Below are 17,482 nucleotides of genomic sequence, written 5' to 3' on the forward strand. Positions count from 1 at the left end.
TACTTACATTGTGGACACTAAGCAAATGTTGATATCTTGCACACTGTTGAATTCCTTCACTATCTTGACCCTCTCCTCCGACTTGGTTTTCCCATCCAGTCGTCGGTAATCCAACCCAGAAGCCATACAGTATCTCTCCAATACATCCAAAAGCTGAATGGTAGAGAAACATAACACACAATCATTACACAAGCTCCACCACTTCTGAACTTTGTTCAAGTTGTTTTGACCCAGCTCCGGTGAGCTGTGACCGCCGGGTTCAACACCTCTGTATTGCGGGTCTGCGGAGCGGAGCGGGTGGCGCCGACTTCAACATCGGGAGCCTGGGAGCTCCAAACCGGCGCGGCCTTGTCGGCTTCGGAAGCCGCGGTCTCCGGTAAGGAAGCGGCCGTTCCAGGTGGCCCAGCCGCTGAGAGGACTCTCCCGACGCCGGGGCAACAGCACCCGGCGAGAACGGCCAGGAACATCGGGCCTCCGTAGAGGCAATAGCGGAGGCCTCAATAGGCCTGACTTTGGGAGAACTGGGGATGGGGACTGGACATTGTGCCTTCCCCCACAGTGGTAACCATTGTGGGGGGATGATTTTTGTGTGTAAGTGATTATTTTAGTTTGTGTCCAAGATGGCTGTCGGAAGGGAGAGTGTACGCTGGCGCGGTTTAGCTGCCGCTGCTCTCTCTTCACATTGTGTTTTTGATTTTTTTTGTCTTTGGATCGAATTCTGTCTTTAATTTGTGTATTGGTGATGTCTTTATTATTTATTTTACTCCGATTATATGTTTTTTACTCTTGTTAAATTCTGTAAGGTGTCCTTGAGACTTTTGAAAGGCGCCCATAAATAAAATTTATTATTATTATATCACGAGGAAATACGAAAATAATAAAGTCAAGTATCAATTTGCATTATACATGAAAATATTGGTCAAATATGTGTGATACCCTTTTGAAAACACTACATTTGTGTAACACAAATAACTGATTCAGATGTGGAATTGCAGAATCAAAAAATCATCGCAGATATACAATCACTGAATTGTTGACTGATCTCTCCACAATCTATTATGTAATGCTAATATGTTTTCTTGGATGGGAATATTTTACTTAACACCAGATGAAAAATTGATAAATTTGCAACGCAGGGAAGAGTTGAAAATGTTCTTGCTTTTTCGGTTGGAAACCAGTGATGTACAAACAAGATAGAATAGTATAGCACAAGAGCAAGCCTTTTGCCCCACAATATCTGTGCTACTCATAATGCTGAACAGGACTAACACTTACTTTGTCTACCTGCACATGACCCATACCCCTCCATTCTCAGCATATTCATATGCTTATCCAAAACTCTTTTGCATGCCACTAATGTATATGCTTCAAACACCATCACCGGTAGCATGTTTCTGGCACTCACCCCCCTCTGTGTAAAAAAAATCCCCCCCCCCCCCCCCCCCACATGTCCTTTAAACTTTGCCCCTCTCAACTTAAAGCTATGCTGTCTAGTTTTTAATTTTTCCATTCTGGGTAAAAGATTCTGACTGTCTACCCTATCTATGCATCTCATAATTTTACATACTTCTACCAGGTCTCCCCATGACATACAGCGTTCCACAGAAAACAATCCAAATCTGTCCAACCTCTCCCTGCAGCTAATAACACCTAATCCAGTCATAATTCTTGTAAACCTCCTCTACACCCTTTCCAAAGCCCCCACATTCTTCTTGTAGTGGGGCGAACAGAACTGCACACAATTATCCACTTGTGGTCCAAAGTCAATAGACAATAGGTGCATGAGTAGGCCATTCGGCCCTTCGAGCCAGCACCGCCATTCAATGTGATCATGGCTAATCATCCCCAATCAGAACCTCGTTCCTGCCTTCCCCCCATATCCCCCGACTTCGCTATCTTTAAGAGCCCTATCTAGCTCTCTCTTGAAAGCATCCAGAGAACCGGCCTCCACTGCCCTCTGAGAGAGAATTCCACAGACTCACAACTCTCTGTGAGAAAAAGTGCTATAAAGCTGCATCATGACATCCTGACTCTTATACTTAATGCTCCGATCTCAGAAAGCTAGCATACCATATGCTATCTTTACCACTCTATCTATTTGTGTTGCCACTTTCAGGGAGTTTTGGATTTAGACCACAAGATCCCCCTGTATATCAATGCTGTTAATGGCCATGCCTTGTTAGTGGCAGAGTCTAGGTCTCAGTTTCAGAATTAAAGGACGTTACTTTAGAAAGGAGATGTGGAGACATTTCTTTAGTCAGAGGGTGGTGAATCTATGGAATTCTTTGCCACAGATGGCTTTGGAGGCAAAGTCAGTGGATATATTTAAGGCAGAGCTAGAATGATTATTGATTGGTATGGGTGTCAGAGGTTATGGCGAGAAGGCTGGAAAATAAGATTAGGAGGGAGAGATTGATCAGTCATGATTGAATGGTGGAGTTGACTGGCATGACATATAACCTAAATGGCATTGAAGCATTGATGTGCAAAATGACTTTGGAGCGCAAATTCATATCTCCTTGAAAATGGTAACAGATGAGATAGGCTGGTGCATAAGGTCATTAGCTTGCTTACCTTTATAGGCAAACTATTGGGTATAATAGTTGGGACATCATGTTACAACCATACGAGACTTGACCCATGTGGAAGAGCTGCAGTTTTGTTTTGGCATCACTAGCTCCAGAATAGATTTCATAGAACATGGAAACAGGCCCTTTAGCCTAACATGTCCATGCCAAGCACGATACCCCATCTATGCTCGTTCCACTTGCTTGCTTTTGGCCCACATCCTTCTAAAACTTTCCTATCCGTGTACCTGTCAACCAGTCCAAATTAATTTTAAAAGTTGTTATAGTATCTACCTCAACTACCTCCTTTGGCACCTTGTGTGAAAAAACTGTCCCTCGGGTCCTATTACATTTTTCACATCTCACCTTAAACCTATGTCCTCTGTTTCCTAATTCCCCAACTCTGGGTAAAAGACTGTGCATTCACCCGATCTTTTCCTCTCATGATCTTATACACCACTATAATATCACCACTCACCAACCTCTCCCTATAACTCAGCCCCTCAAGTCCTGACCACATCCTCTTCAATCTTCTTTGCACTTTTTCCAGCTTAAATCCACAAAACTGTAGTGTAAGCAAGTCCCCTGAATCCCAAGAGACTGCTGAAGAAGGAATTATATTGATGCTCGGACTGATCTGGTAAACATTCTATATAGGGTTTGTTTTCTTTCAAAACAGGATAAATTAAAAGACTAATTTGTATAGAGACATATAAAGTATTAACTAGAAATAGAAAGGTTAAATAGTAATGAATGGGAAGGGGTTTTATAAGGTGAAAAGGAAAACAGCATGTCAATGTATCCAGAATAAGCGGGTGCCATCGAGTTATACGACATGGAAAAAGGCTCTGGTGCCCAATTTGCCCATGCCAACCATGGTGCGTTCTTATGCTAGTTCCATTTATCTGCATTGGGCCCATATCCTTCCAAATGTTTTTGTAGCTGCTTCTATCACTTCCTTGGTCAGATCTTCAAATCTACATTAATTCTTTCCCTTCTCACCTTAGTTTTATTCTTCCCTATCTTTGCAAAGCCTGTGCCATCCACCTAATTTATGCTCCTTGTAACTTTATAAAATGTTGTAAGGTCATCTCTCAGCCTCCTTTGCTTCGGATAAACTGTACCAGTCTATCCAGTCTCTCCTTATAACTGAAGCCCTCCAGTTCGGAAACATCCATGAAAAATCATTAGAAATTATCCTCATACAAATCAAATAAAGACTTTAAGAGAAAATTATTTTATGAAGTGCAGTCAAAATATGATACACAATGTTACATGGAGTGGTTGACGCAAATAGTTTTGATGTATTAAGAGGCAGCTTAATGTATACACAGGAGTGAATAGAGTAAAACCACATGAGACAGGATGGAATGAAATGATTGGATTAGTAATTTGATTGTAAGAAGCAATGGCCTATTTGTAAGCTGTAGGTTGAAGTATTCAAATAATCTGAAACGTATCGGTAGGATTTGATCGAGCAGGCTAAAAGATTGTTGCTTTGCTGGGTATGAAATGCAATAAAAAATATAGATAGTGAAGCATGACTCAAAGTAAAGTTGGAAATTGGTAAATCTTTAAAAAGCAACATTGCTTTTGGGAAGTCTAACATTTTGAATCATCTATCTATCTATATTATTATAAAACTCTGATATTGGATGTTTACTTGTGGGTTTGCTTGCTTGCTTGAACATTTTCTTTGATTCACATTCCTCAAAAACCCGACGCAGTAACGGTGAAATTTTTACATATTCTGGTAGAGATTTACCTGATGATCTCAAAAATCCTTTCATCTGAAAATTTGATTTATTATTTCCTGAGTTTTTTTTACTAAAATTGTTCACCAATAGACAATAGACATTATACAATAGGTGCAGGAGTAGGCCATTCGGCCCTTCGAGCCAGCACCGCCATTCAATGTGATCACGGCTGATCATCCCCAATCAATACCCCGTTCCTGCCTTTTCCCCATATCGCCTGACTCAGCTATTTTTAAGAGCCCTATCTAGCTCTCTCTTGAAAGCATCCAGAGAACCCTGGTTCTGGACTCCCCAAACATCGGGAACATGTTTCCTGCCTCTAGTGTGTACAAACCCTTAGCAATCTTAAATGTTTCAATGAGATCTCCTCTCATCCTTCTAAACTCCAGAGTGTACAAGCCCAGCTGCTCCATTTTCTAAGCATATGACAGTCCCGCCGTCCCAGGAATTAACCTTGTAAACCTACGTTAGGGGGTGGAGAGGGGGGCGGAAGAGGGGGAGAGAGAGAGGGGAGGAGGGGGGGGAGGAGAGGGGAGGAGAAGAGGGGGGGGGGGGGGAGGAGGAGGAGAGGGGGCCCTCCCTCTCTGCCCCACATCCCTCTCTTCCCCCCTCCTCTCTGCCCCCCCCCCCCCTCCTCTCTGCCCCTCCCTCCCTCTCTGCCCCCCTCCTCCCTCTCTGCCCCTCCCTCCCTCTCTAGGGAGTGGTGAATATTGGGACCTATGGGTGATTGGTGGAGTATTGCGTTCGGGAACCAGCCCTCCCCTGTGATGCCGCGCCCTCCCTACCCCCCTCCTTTGGCAGCTTGTGTGAAATAGAGTGAAATTGAGAGGGAAATAATGATCAAAACGGAAGGATTGTGATAGGAAATAATATTAACAAAGTGTATGGAACAAATACATTTCAGTATAAGTTTCAAGTCTCTTGATTCCAAGCCAGAACTTTTAACTGGATTGACATTATCCACCATTAAATCTAATCTCAAACCACTCTGAAACGCTTGCATAATACTTGAAGATTATTTGTCAACACTCTGAATTTCTGATAAATCAATATTTTTAAAATGGAACAGCCAAAATATATTAACTGATATTCAATACTGGCATTGTGAAAGAAATAGAAGATCCACTAATTTCCATGTGTACAACTAATACCAGCGATCTGAGCTGTAGCCAGGTTCTCAGTATTTGAGGTTGGTCCATGAATATAGATGATATTATACAGAATTTAGAATGCCTGTTATTCTATCAAGTATGGAGAGAAGGCAGGGATGGGATACTGAGTTGGATGATCAGCCATGATCATATCGAATGGTGGTGCAGGCTCGAAGGGCCGAATGGCCTACTCCTGCACCTATTTTCTATGTTTCTATCCAATACATATGGAGAAAACCACCTACAGTACAAAATCAATATGTGATGGAAAGTAAAGATGCCAATACTTGGCCATAAAGCCGAAATGTATGATCTGAGTTGGGTGCACAGTCAATGAAGAAATATAGGCTGAAGTCATACCAATCCAGAATTGAAAATCTTTCACTTTATATTTAGCTAATGACGAAGAAAAGTACTTGTAATTTCAAAAGAAGAAAATCCAGTTTTCTGTTCTTTAGCACCTTTAGAGTTGAATGGGGGTTTGGAACGGAACAGTGAATAATGTTATCAATAACAAATTAAATTTCTCTCAATATTCACTCAATTTCAAAATTTACCTTATGGTATTAGACCTAGGTAAGAATAAACTGCAGAGAAGCTATGGAGCTGCCTGCAATTATTCTTGATAGTGCCGTGGAGTTATATTTTTTAGAAGAAACGCTTGTTGTTAAATTTGATGACTTGGTTGGTGGCCCTATGCTATTTTTCACCATCACATCAAGAACAATTGTTCATCTGGCCCTCACCCAGTGCATGCATCATAAAACCCAGCTTTGGGTAATTTTGCTCCACATAGATGATGAGCTCAAACATCAGAACAAGTCTGCTCTTCAGAATCACAAGGAGCAAAGATTGGAAACCAAACACCGGAACCAAAGAAATTGAACTCTTACTACAACGTGCCAAATTTGATGCTAAGTGTAAACAGCATTACAGAAGCAGACTTAAATGCTAAGTGATGTGGCCAAAAGGTCAAAATAAAATGCTTCATTTATGTGCTGTTTAGCCTAACTTCCTTCACATAAGTGTGAACTTGACGAAGGTGGGTCATGGTCAAGCGTTATTTATTTTTAGTTTTTGACGATGCATCAATTCACCTCTATTTAATTAGCATTGCTGGTAGTTATTAAATGGAATATTATTCACTGTTGAAAGAAATATTTTCAATCAACAATGGTTGCCAAAAGAATAAAACTAATATCACATACAGTGCCCTCCATAATGTTTGGGACAAAGACCCATCATTCATTTATTTGCCTCTGTACTCCACAATTTGAGATTTGTAATCTAGAAAATCACATGTGGTTAAGGTGCACATCGTCAGATTTTAATAAAGGCCATTTTTATACATTTTAGTTTCACCATGTAGAAATTACAGCTGTGTTTAAACATAGTCCCCCCATTTCTGGGGACCATAATGTTTGGGACACATGGCTTCACGGGTGTTTGTAATTGCTCAGGTATGTTTAGTTGCCTCCTTAATGCAGGTATCAGAGAGCTCTTAGTGCTTTGTCTTTCCCTCACCTTTGGAAACATTTATTGCTGTTTATCAACATGAGGACTAAAGTTATAACCATATAACATATAACCATATAACAATTACAGCACGGAAACAGGCCATCTCGGCCCTACAAGTCCGTGCCGAACAAACAAACAGTTGTGCCAATGAAAGTCAAATAAGCCATTATGAGACTGAGAAACAAGAATAAAACTGTTAGAGACATCAGCCAAACCTTAGGCTTACCAAAAATCAACTGTTTGGAACATCATTAAGAAGAAAGAGAGCACCGGTGAGCTTAATAATCGCAACGGGACTGGCAGGCCAAGGAAGACCTCTACAGCTGATGACAGAAGAATTCTCTCTAAAATAATGAAAAATCCCCAAACACCAGTACGTCAGATCAGAAACACTCTTCAGGAGTCAGATGTGGATTTGTCAATGACCACTGTCTGCACAAGACTTCATGAACACAAATACAGAGGCTACACTGCAAGATGCAAACCACTGGCTAGCCACAAAAATAGGATGGCCAGGTTACAGTTTACCAAGAAGTACTTAAAAGAGCAACCACAGTTCTGGGAAAAGGTCTTGTGGACAGATGAGACGAAGATTAACTTATATCAGAGTGATGGCAAGAGCAAATATGGAGGAGAGAAGGAACTGCCCAAGATCCAAAGTATACCACCTCATCTGTGAAACACAGTGGTGGGGATGTTATGGCCTGGGCATGTATGGCTGCTGAAGCTACTGGCTTACTTATCTTCATTGATGATACAACTGCTGATGGTAGTAGCATAATGGATTCTGAAGAGCATAAACACATCCTATCTGCTCAAGTTCAAACAAATGCCTCAAAACTAATTGGCTGGCAGTTCATTCTACAACAAGACAATGATCCCAAACATAAAGCTAAAGCAACAAAGGAGTTTTTCAATGCTATAAAATTATCAATTCTTGAGTGGCCAAGTCAATCACCCGATCTGTACCCAATTGAGCATGCCTTTTATATGCTGAAGAGAAAACTGAAGGGGACTAGGCCCCAAAATAAGCATAAGCAAAAGATGGCTGCAATACAGGCCTGGCAGAGCATCACCAGAGAAGCCACCCAGCAACTGGTGATGTCCATGCATCGCAGACGTCAAGCAATCATTGCATGCAAAGGATATGCAACAAAATACTAAACATGATGACTACTTTCATTTACATTACAGAGTCCCAAGCATTATGATGCCCTGAAATGGGGGGGACTATGTATAAACACTGCTGTAACTTCTACATGGTGAAACCAAAATGTATAAAATCACCCTTAAATTAAATCTGACAATGTGCACTTTAACCACATGTGATTTTTTCTATTACAAATCTCAAACTCTGGAGTAAAGAGGGAAATAAATAAATGATGGGTCTTTGTCCCAAACATTATGGAGGGCATTGTAGTTTTCCCATACTAATTGATACTACTTTTTCTTCTTTCCTTGGATCACAAAATCAAATTTGTTTGAATAGACCTGACATCCATCAAAAGCAGAGCGCAATGTGTCATGTAGCAGCCCTTTATGGGCAAGTTCTGAAAATATAACTCAAATGCTTATGTTAATTTTATATATTTTATGACAATAATTTGTTTAGCAGCCATTTAAAAAAAATCAGCACACTGAACATCACTCCTCAAAACCGCATTGACCTTAAGGGGCTATCCCACTCCGGCGACCTAATTGGCACGTTTTGAAGGAAGGAAGGAAGGAAGAAAGATAGATAGATAGATGGATAGATAGATGGATGGATAGATGGATGGATAGATAGATAGATAGATAGATAGATAGATAGATCCTTTATTGTCATTCAGACTTTTCGGTCTGAACGAAATTATGTTGGAGAGTTTAGGAGAGTTTGAAAAAATGTCATGTTGAAGACCTCCTTCGACTATGCAGAAGACCTCCTTTGACTATGTTGAAAACTAGCTTTGACTAGCTATGACTAGCTACGGGAAAATTGGACACCGAATAGTGGATAGTGAAGACGACCTCCTTCGATCTTCTTCGACCTCCTTCGACTATGTTGAAGACTATCTACAATTACCTTTGATTACCTTCGACTACCCTCGATTACCTACGAATAACATGCCGACCTACTACGACCTACTTTGGCTAAACCTACGAGTACAAAAAGTATCGATTTTTTTCATGGCGACCTTTTTTTACTCGCGGGCATTTTTCAACATGTTGAAAAATACGCCGCGACCTAGCTGAGGCCTGGAGTACGTGGGGACTACTCTCAAGGATGAAGGAGAGTTACAAAGACCTCCTGTGACCTCTTGTCGACCATGCTGCGAATACGAGTCGAGGGCAAACTCGTCTGAACTCGCGGATTAGGTCGCCGCAGTGGGACAGCCCCTTTAGCATCCAGTAGCTCACTAAGATAGCAATTAACCTCAAAAAGAGTTCTTAAAGCTTTTTGGTTACTATGCCATATTTGGCAGAATATTGCTTCTAAATGTTGGAAGTTTGTGGAAAATAAATCATGCCAGATGTACCGTTCAGAACCTACTCCATGGTTTATTTTTCATAAATCAGTCCTGTTGTTGATTCACCCCGTAATTGTGGAATGAAAAGGGTTTTCAGTCAGTGGGAGGGGGAGATCCCACTAAGAAAGTATTTTAAAACCTCTTCCTGCCAAAAATTCTAGTTAACTCCTAAATAGTGCTTTGTACATGAATTCAACTAGGTTTTAAAAAATCCTGGATACTCAAAAATATTCGGACTCAATTCATCGGCAAACCGTATTAGAATGTGGTTACAAACCTTGGTGGAGAAGGAGAAGAGCAGGATTTTGTCCTTGTTTCTTCTACAGTGGTCCAAAAGCCGCTGAAGAACCTGAAAGCAGATGATATTTTAAACACTCTATATTGTGGGGAAATGATGGTGATGGAATGAAAAATCACCAAAGACCTACTCGGCAAACAAGGTCTGGAAAATTTAATGTTCAGCATACAATGGTGGAGAAACTGGTATACAAAGCATCTTGTGAAGTGTGGCTGAAATGTTCCCCTCCATCCCTCTGCATTAAAAAAAAATCAATGATATCATTATCCAAGATGATTGGAAGACCACGAAACCTCCTCAGTTATGTTACTTAACATAATTTAACCTATCTGCTTTACCAACATGTTTATTTCCCCCCCAAACTAAGTCAATCCTTGCTATCCTCCACTTCATCTGTTTTAGGACCCGATGCCTTAAAAATTGCTATAATCAAATGCTGAGCATTTCTTCCTCATACTTAACTTACTCTACCACAGCAATCCTTTGGAAAGACACTGGACAAGAGCATCTGAGACATGGGTTTCCGAAAAATAGATTTTGAAATATTTACACCAGTGGAAGTCTCAAACAAGGAGTTATAAGTTATATGACTGAATATGACGGTATTGGGGGTTCAATACTGAGCCCCCAATACCGTGTGCTTTAAGTTTGTATACTAATCTCTTATGTGGGACTTTGTCGAAAGCCTTCTGAAAGTCCAGATATAACACATCCACTGGTTCTCCCTTATCCACACTACTAGTTACATCCTCGAAAAATTCTATAAGATTCGTCAGACATGATTTACCTTTCATAAATCCATGCTGACTTTGTCCAATGATTTCACCACTTTCCAAATGTGTTGCTATCCCATCTTTAATAACTGACTCTAGCATTTTCCCCAACTCCTCTACTATTGTTAGGTGGCCTGTACTCAACTCCCACCAGCGTTTTCTGCCCCTTAGTGTTTCGCAGCTCTACCCATATCGATTCCACATCCTCCAAGCTTATGTCCTTCCTTTCTATTGCGTTAATCTCCTCTCTAACCAGCAACGCTACCCCACCTCCATTTCCTTTCTGACTATCCCTCCTGAATATTGAATATCCCTGGATGTTCAGCTCCCAGCCTTGGTCACCCTGGATCCATGTCTCCGTGATCCCAACTATATCATATTCATTAATAACTATCTGCACATTCAACTCATCCACCTTATTACGAATGCTCCTTGCATTGAGACACAAAGCCTTCAGGCTTGTTTTTACAACACTCTTACCCCTTATACAATTATGTTGTAAAGTGGCCCTTTTTGATTTTTGCCCTGGATTTGTCTGACTGCCATTTTTACTTTTCACCTTGCTACCTATTGCTTCTACCCTCATTTCACACATCTCTGTCTCTCTGCTCATGCTCCCATTCCCTGCCACATTAGTTTAAATCCTCCTTAAATATATTAATCCTAAATTATAAAATAAATATATTAATCCTAATTATAAAATAAAATCCATCCTTAAATATATTAAATACCACTTTATGGGTGATTCTATTGCCAAAATCAGATCAGAAACTTATTTACTGTCTGGCTGTACTAGGAAATTAGATAGACAGCACTACGGCATTTGCTCTCATTCCTATAGATTATGCTTTGCTTACTTAATTTATGAGATTGCCAAAACAATTTTACAAAAAAATTATTGGTTATAATTCCAACAAAAATAGTTTAATTTTCCAGAGAAATTGAAGCAGGTTTATAAATTGGAATTTACCAAACCAAACTCAAGGTTAGTTCTGAGGTTATTTGGGAGTTGTGAACTCAAAGGCCTTACTTGAACAAAGTTATTAAGCTGTAAGTCAAGGAAGGTTTGAATTATTTTTTGGCATTGGAGCAGGGCATAAACTGTTCCCTGTGGTTGCTTGTTCACATCTATATTACTAAATCTCTGATCTCGACCGCTTTTGGCCGACTGTGCTGTGAGTTCCGAGAGAACGCCGCCACCTACGGCCGTCATTTTTAGCCATCTCCCTCAGAGCCCCCCTCCGCTGTATGAGTGCAGAGGATTTTTTCCGTCGATTAAAAATGAGAGAGATATTAATATTTTTACAAAATTCCCCATTCTCTCTGCTGCCCCCGCTGGCGGCAGGGGGAGGGACTATAAAACCAGGAAGTGTCGTGCCTCACTCAGTCTCTGCCAGACCCAGGAAGCAAGAGGGTCTGGCAGAGACTGAGCTGCGAATAACACTGAACGCACGTCTACTCCATGGTGAGTCCCCTCGATGCAGCTGTAAAGCGGCTGCAGCCCTTTTTAAAAAGTTTGTGTTCACAAAATGAATTTTGGTTGTCGGGTGTCTGCAGCCCAATTGTTTGCCTCGCCTTTTTTTGACAAGTTTGTGTTCACAAAATGAATTTTGGTTGTCGGGTGGCTGCAGCCCAATTGTTTACCTTGGCTTGGCTTTTAAAATCGTTGCAACAGTTGGATGCCTGCCCAAGCATCCATACGGCCCACAATGTCTATACTAGCCCTCTGGAAACAAGTACCTTCAGCCCGCAACACCCATACTAGCGCAACAGCCAGCCCCCCCCCCCCCCCACCCACCCCCACTGGCGAGCAGTATTGGAATTGGTGGAGAGGCGGAATATTGCGTTGGTGACCAGCCCTCCCGTTTGACGCTGGGACCCAACGGGTCCCACTTAGTCTAGTTATATCTTATAATCTTCTCATAGGAAATGGTTTCACCTCTATTATTTATTGAGGCTGATCGGCATTGGAGCAGAGTTCTCAGGAAGAGTTATATACTCACAAAAAAGTGGGGGAAACTGGCTTGATATCTGATCAAATTTGATCTTTGGCTTGATATCATCTTCCATCAAACTAGCTGCTTGTCCTGGATTGCAGATAAACCAAAGAATTTATTCTGTTGATTTGCATATTTAGGGCACTGTGCCTTAGTGAGAGATTCTCATACCTGTTATTCAGTAGCTACATTTCTCTTTTTTAGAAACATAGAAAATAGGTGCAGTAGTAGGCCATTCGGCCCTTTGAACCTGCACCGCCATTCAATATGATCATGGCTGATCATCCAACTCATTATCCCGTACCTGCCTTCTCTCCATACCCCCTGATCCCCTTAGCCACAAGGGCCACATCTAACTCCCTCTTAAGATAGAGCCAATGAACTGGCCTCAACTACCTTCTGTGGCAGAGATTTCCAGAGATTCACCACTCTCTGTGTGAAAAATGTTTTCCTCATCTCGGTCCTAAAAGATTTCCCCCTTATCCTTAAACCGTGACCCCTTGTTCTGGACATCGGGAACAATCTTCCTGCATCTAGCCTGTCCAACCCCTTAAGAATTTTGTAAGTTTCTATAAGATCCCCCCTCAATCTTCTAAATTCTAGCGAGTACAAGCCGAGTCTATCCAGTCTTTCTTCATATGAATGTCCTGACATTCCAGGAATCAGCCTGGTGAACCTTCTCTGTACTCCCTCTATGGCAAGAATGTCTTTTCTCAGATTAGGAGACCAAAACTGTACGCTATACTCCAGGTGTGGTCTCATCAAGACCCTGTACAACTGTTCTTTGGATTTGTGCAATTTCACATAAAGACCAAATTCCCTTTTCTAGATTTTTGTTTTGGATCACTGAGTTTAATACTTCCAGCTTCTCCAAGCCTATAATTATCATCCTTCATCTTGGTTTATCTAATGTGTTATTGTCAATATCATAGTGTTCAGATGGTCCTCCCCACAGTGCTTTGTCACCATTTCCAACCACATTTTTTTCATCCACTGGCTGGTGTTAAAAAGATGATGGTTGAGGAAAGCACATTTGATTTGTACTTTCAGAAAGCTTTTGACAAGGTATCAAATTTCATACTGGCGAGAGGACTAATAGACATGAAACTGGGGGGGAAAGATAGCAACGCGATTTGAAAACTTGAAACAGATGAAAATATGAGGTACTTAAAGGTTTAGATTCAAAAAGGAACTGAAGGTCAACAATAAATAGTTAATTTAGACAGGCAATGTGAAATGGGGAGCAAAATGATAAGACAATAGAAAGGGCACTTGGATCAGGGCCTTCATGTGCCTCTAAATGGCATAGGTTTAAAGGGACAAGGGAAAGATTAAAAAGGGACCTATGGGGCAAATTCTTCCACACAGTGGGTGTATATGGAACGAGCTGTTAGCCATTATATACCATTATAGATAATTGGACTGAACTATCCCTTCTCTGTTGCAATTTACCTGAAAACAGCCCAAGAAAGGTAGAATAATCCACTCCTGTCTCTTTAGTTCCTGCTGAAATTTAGTTTTAGTTTAGTTTATTATTGGCACGTGTATCAAGGTACAGTGAACAACTTTTTTTGGTGCCTGCTATCCAGTCAATGAAAAGACTGTACATGATTACAATCAAGTCGTCCACATTGTACCGATACAGGATTAAAGGTATAGCATTTAGTGCAAGATAAAGTCAGATAAAAGATAGTTCAAAAATCTCCAATGAGGTAAATGGGAGATCAGGATCGCATTCTCGATAGTGAGAGGATGGTTCAATTGTCCAATAACAGCTGGAAAGAAATTGTCCCTGAATCTGGAGAAATGTGCTTACAATCTTTTGCCTGATGGGAGAGGGGAGAAGAGGGAATGGCCAGGGTGAGACCGGTCCTTGATTATGCTGGTGGCCTTGCTGAGGCAGCGTGAAGTGTGGATGGAAGGGAAATTGGTTTGTATGATTGTCCGCGCCACATCCAAAACTCTGCCATTTCTTGTGGTCTTGGAAGGAGCTGCTCCCAAACCATGCAGTGATGCATCCTGATAAAATGCTTTCTATGGAGCATCTGTAGAGGTTGGTGGCGGTTGTTGGGTTTGTGCTGAACTTCTTAAGCCTTCAAAGGAAGCAGAGGCATTGGTGTGCTTTCTTGGCCATTGCTTCGACGTGCTAGGACATATTGCTGGTGATATTTATTCCTAAGAACTTGAAGCTTTCGACATCTCTACTTCAGTGCCATCAGTGTATATGGGAGTCTGTGCACTGCTTCGCTTCCTGATGTCAATCACAATCTTCTTTGTCTTGCTGACATGGAGGGAGAGGTTGTTGTCTTGGTACCAGGTTCTGAGATTCTTGATCTCCTTCCTGTACTTCATCTCATCATTATTTGATGGTGTAATCTACCACGTTTTAAATTGGGTTGGATTGCTATTTGGCTGCACAGTCATAAGCATACAATGAGCATAGTAGAGAGCTAAGAATGCATCCTTGCGGGGCACCAGTGCGGAGGATTATCATAGAGGAAGATCAGTCAGTCACTGATTGTGATCTGTTGTCAGGAAGCTGAGAATCCAGTTGCTGACTCCAAGTTCCAAGAGTTTGGAGATGAACTTGGTTGAGATAATGGTATTGCAAGCAGACCTGTAGTCAATGAATAGGAGTCTGACATAGGCGTCCTCCTTATCCAGGTGTTCCAGGGATGAGTGTAGGACCAGGGAGATGGCACCAGCCGTGCACCTGTTGTGAAGATACACAAATTGCAGTGAATCAAGGCTGCTTGCTAGATTGGATTTAACGTGCACCATAACCAGCCTCTCGGAGCTTTTCATGTTGGTGAAAGTCAAGGCCACTGGACGGTAGGCATTAAAGTACAAGATCTTGCTTTTGGCACCTGGATGATAGTGGTCTTCTAGAAGCTGGTGGGTATCTCAGAATGGAGTAGGAAGAGATGAAAGATGTTCGTGAACACTCCCGCTAGTTGGCCCATGCAGTTCCTAAGTACATGGCCAAGGACTCCGTCTGGGCCAGTTGCTTTTCATGGGTTCACCCTCAGGATGGCCAATCTAACTTTTGCAACAGTGACCCTGGAAAAAAGCATTCTTGAGTCTGACGAGACAGACGTTGGCCTTCTGCTCAAAGCGAGCATAGAATGCATTAAGTTGGTTAAGGAAGGCTGCACTATCACCAGCGATGCTAGCTGACTTCACTTTGTAGCCAGTTATAATCAGTCTCATAACTTCTGTCATTATTTGCGGCATTACAGCATTTGTGTAGTTCAACAACTCATTGACACTTAAAATGATTAGGTTTCTTGACTGCAATACATCATTGAATAATGAAGTTTAACTTTGATTGATTCACTTGATTCTCACTACTACACTTAAACCTAATTTTTGAAAAAAAAATTAAAATGTAGACGAATGGTTCAAATTGCTGGAGACAGCATTTAAATCATCACAATTGCATTAATCTTTTGAATGCGAATTAGCAAACCAGCAATCTTGATTGTGCAGGATTATTGTTTTTTAATGTGAAAGAGGAATAGTTAAACAATAGTTCACCAATGTGCATCTTAACAATCACATACCTCTGCTTTTTTTTAGTTCATGAGCGAACAAAATATACAATTCCATATCCTATTTATGTAAGTTTGTTTCATTTAATTTTTAAATGCTTGCAATCATATTTTTAACATTTCCCCCAAATATTCAAGTTCTTCTCTATTGGCTATTCTCAAACTAATCAAACCATTTGTTTTGCAGAACTGACACTATATATTAAAGTCAATTTCAGGTTGACTATGCAGAAACATTAGGACAAATAAAAACTGCAAGCAACAGCAACTTTAGTTCAATTGAATGTTTTGCCTGCTTTTAACGTGGATGTAAGCATGCTTCTGGAAACCTGGAAAAACGAGTTTATTAACACACGCTTTGCTTTAAGCCCACATTGCAAGTTTCCATGGAGAATCAGAGAACACATCACAAGTTCAATAAATCCATTCACTGAATAAGTAATCAAAAAATGCCTGTTAGAATGGGTATGCACAGAGCTCGGCTTATCTGAATATTCCTTTAGCAAGATTTTAGCTCAATATCTTCTTGGAACTCTCTCCTCTAAATAATCAGTCAGTTGCCCAGGGGGTGCTCTTGTGTTGTTCTGTTTACAGTACGCCTTGGCTTCACTGAATGTGTACAGATGTGGATCTGCCAATAATCTGATTTGCAAGATGTTCCATGGCTTGGGAAGCAAATAACTGGTGCCTTGTGTACAAAGGCTGGACTGTTATTTTCAAAGGAAGCATATCCACATCTGGCAGAGGCAGACTGAATGGACTACGCAGAAGACAAAATGCACCAAAGGGAAATGAGGAATTTTCTGCACCATGTCCAGTGCTTTCATTCATTCAGTAATAAAACATTACAACTACTGATGTGTACTTCAGTGTTTACAGAGCTCTCTAACTCAGCTAGGCTACAATCTGCCAATACAGTTCCCACCATGATGTTTGGGACAAAGACCCATCATTTATTTATTTGCCTCTATACTCCACAATTTGAGATTTGTAACAGAAAAAAATCACATGTGGTTAAAGTGCATATTGTCAGATTTTAATAAAGGCCATTTATATACATTTTGTTTTCACCATGTAGAAATAACAGCAGTATTGATACATAGTCCCCTCCCATTTCAGGGCACCATAATGTTTGGGACACAGCAATATCATGTTAATGAAAGTAGTTGTGTGTAGTATTTTGTTGCATATCCTTTGTATGTAATGACTGCTTGAAGTTTGTGATTCATGGATATCACCAGTTGATGGGTGTCTTCTCTGGTGATGCTCTGCCAGGCCTGTATTGCAGCCATCTTTATCTTATGCTTGTTTTGGAGGCTAGTCAATAGACAATAGGTGCAGGAGTAGGCCATTCGGCCCTTTG

The 17,482-nt window shown here is 41.0% G+C and overlaps 1 protein-coding gene across 3 annotated transcripts in view; it reads right to left on the minus strand.

Annotated features, from left to right (window-relative positions):
* Positions 1-17,482, minus strand: part of ercc6l2 (excision repair cross-complementation group 6-like 2) — a 96,763-nt gene that overhangs the window by 27,105 nt on the left and 52,176 nt on the right. For all 3 annotated transcript variants that reach the window (XM_055632911.1, XM_055632910.1, XM_055632912.1), the window contains exons 11-12: positions 9,778-9,849; positions 8-153 (exon numbers count right to left, since the gene is read on the minus strand). In XM_055632911.1, coding sequence (XP_055488886.1) covers positions 8-153; positions 9,778-9,849 — 218 coding nt within the window. The remainder of the gene's footprint in view (positions 1-7; positions 154-9,777; positions 9,850-17,482) is intronic.

This window comes from Leucoraja erinacea, chromosome 3 (assembly GCF_028641065.1).
Source record: "Leucoraja erinacea ecotype New England chromosome 3, Leri_hhj_1, whole genome shotgun sequence".
Taxonomy (NCBI): domain Eukaryota; kingdom Metazoa; phylum Chordata; class Chondrichthyes; order Rajiformes; family Rajidae; genus Leucoraja; species Leucoraja erinaceus.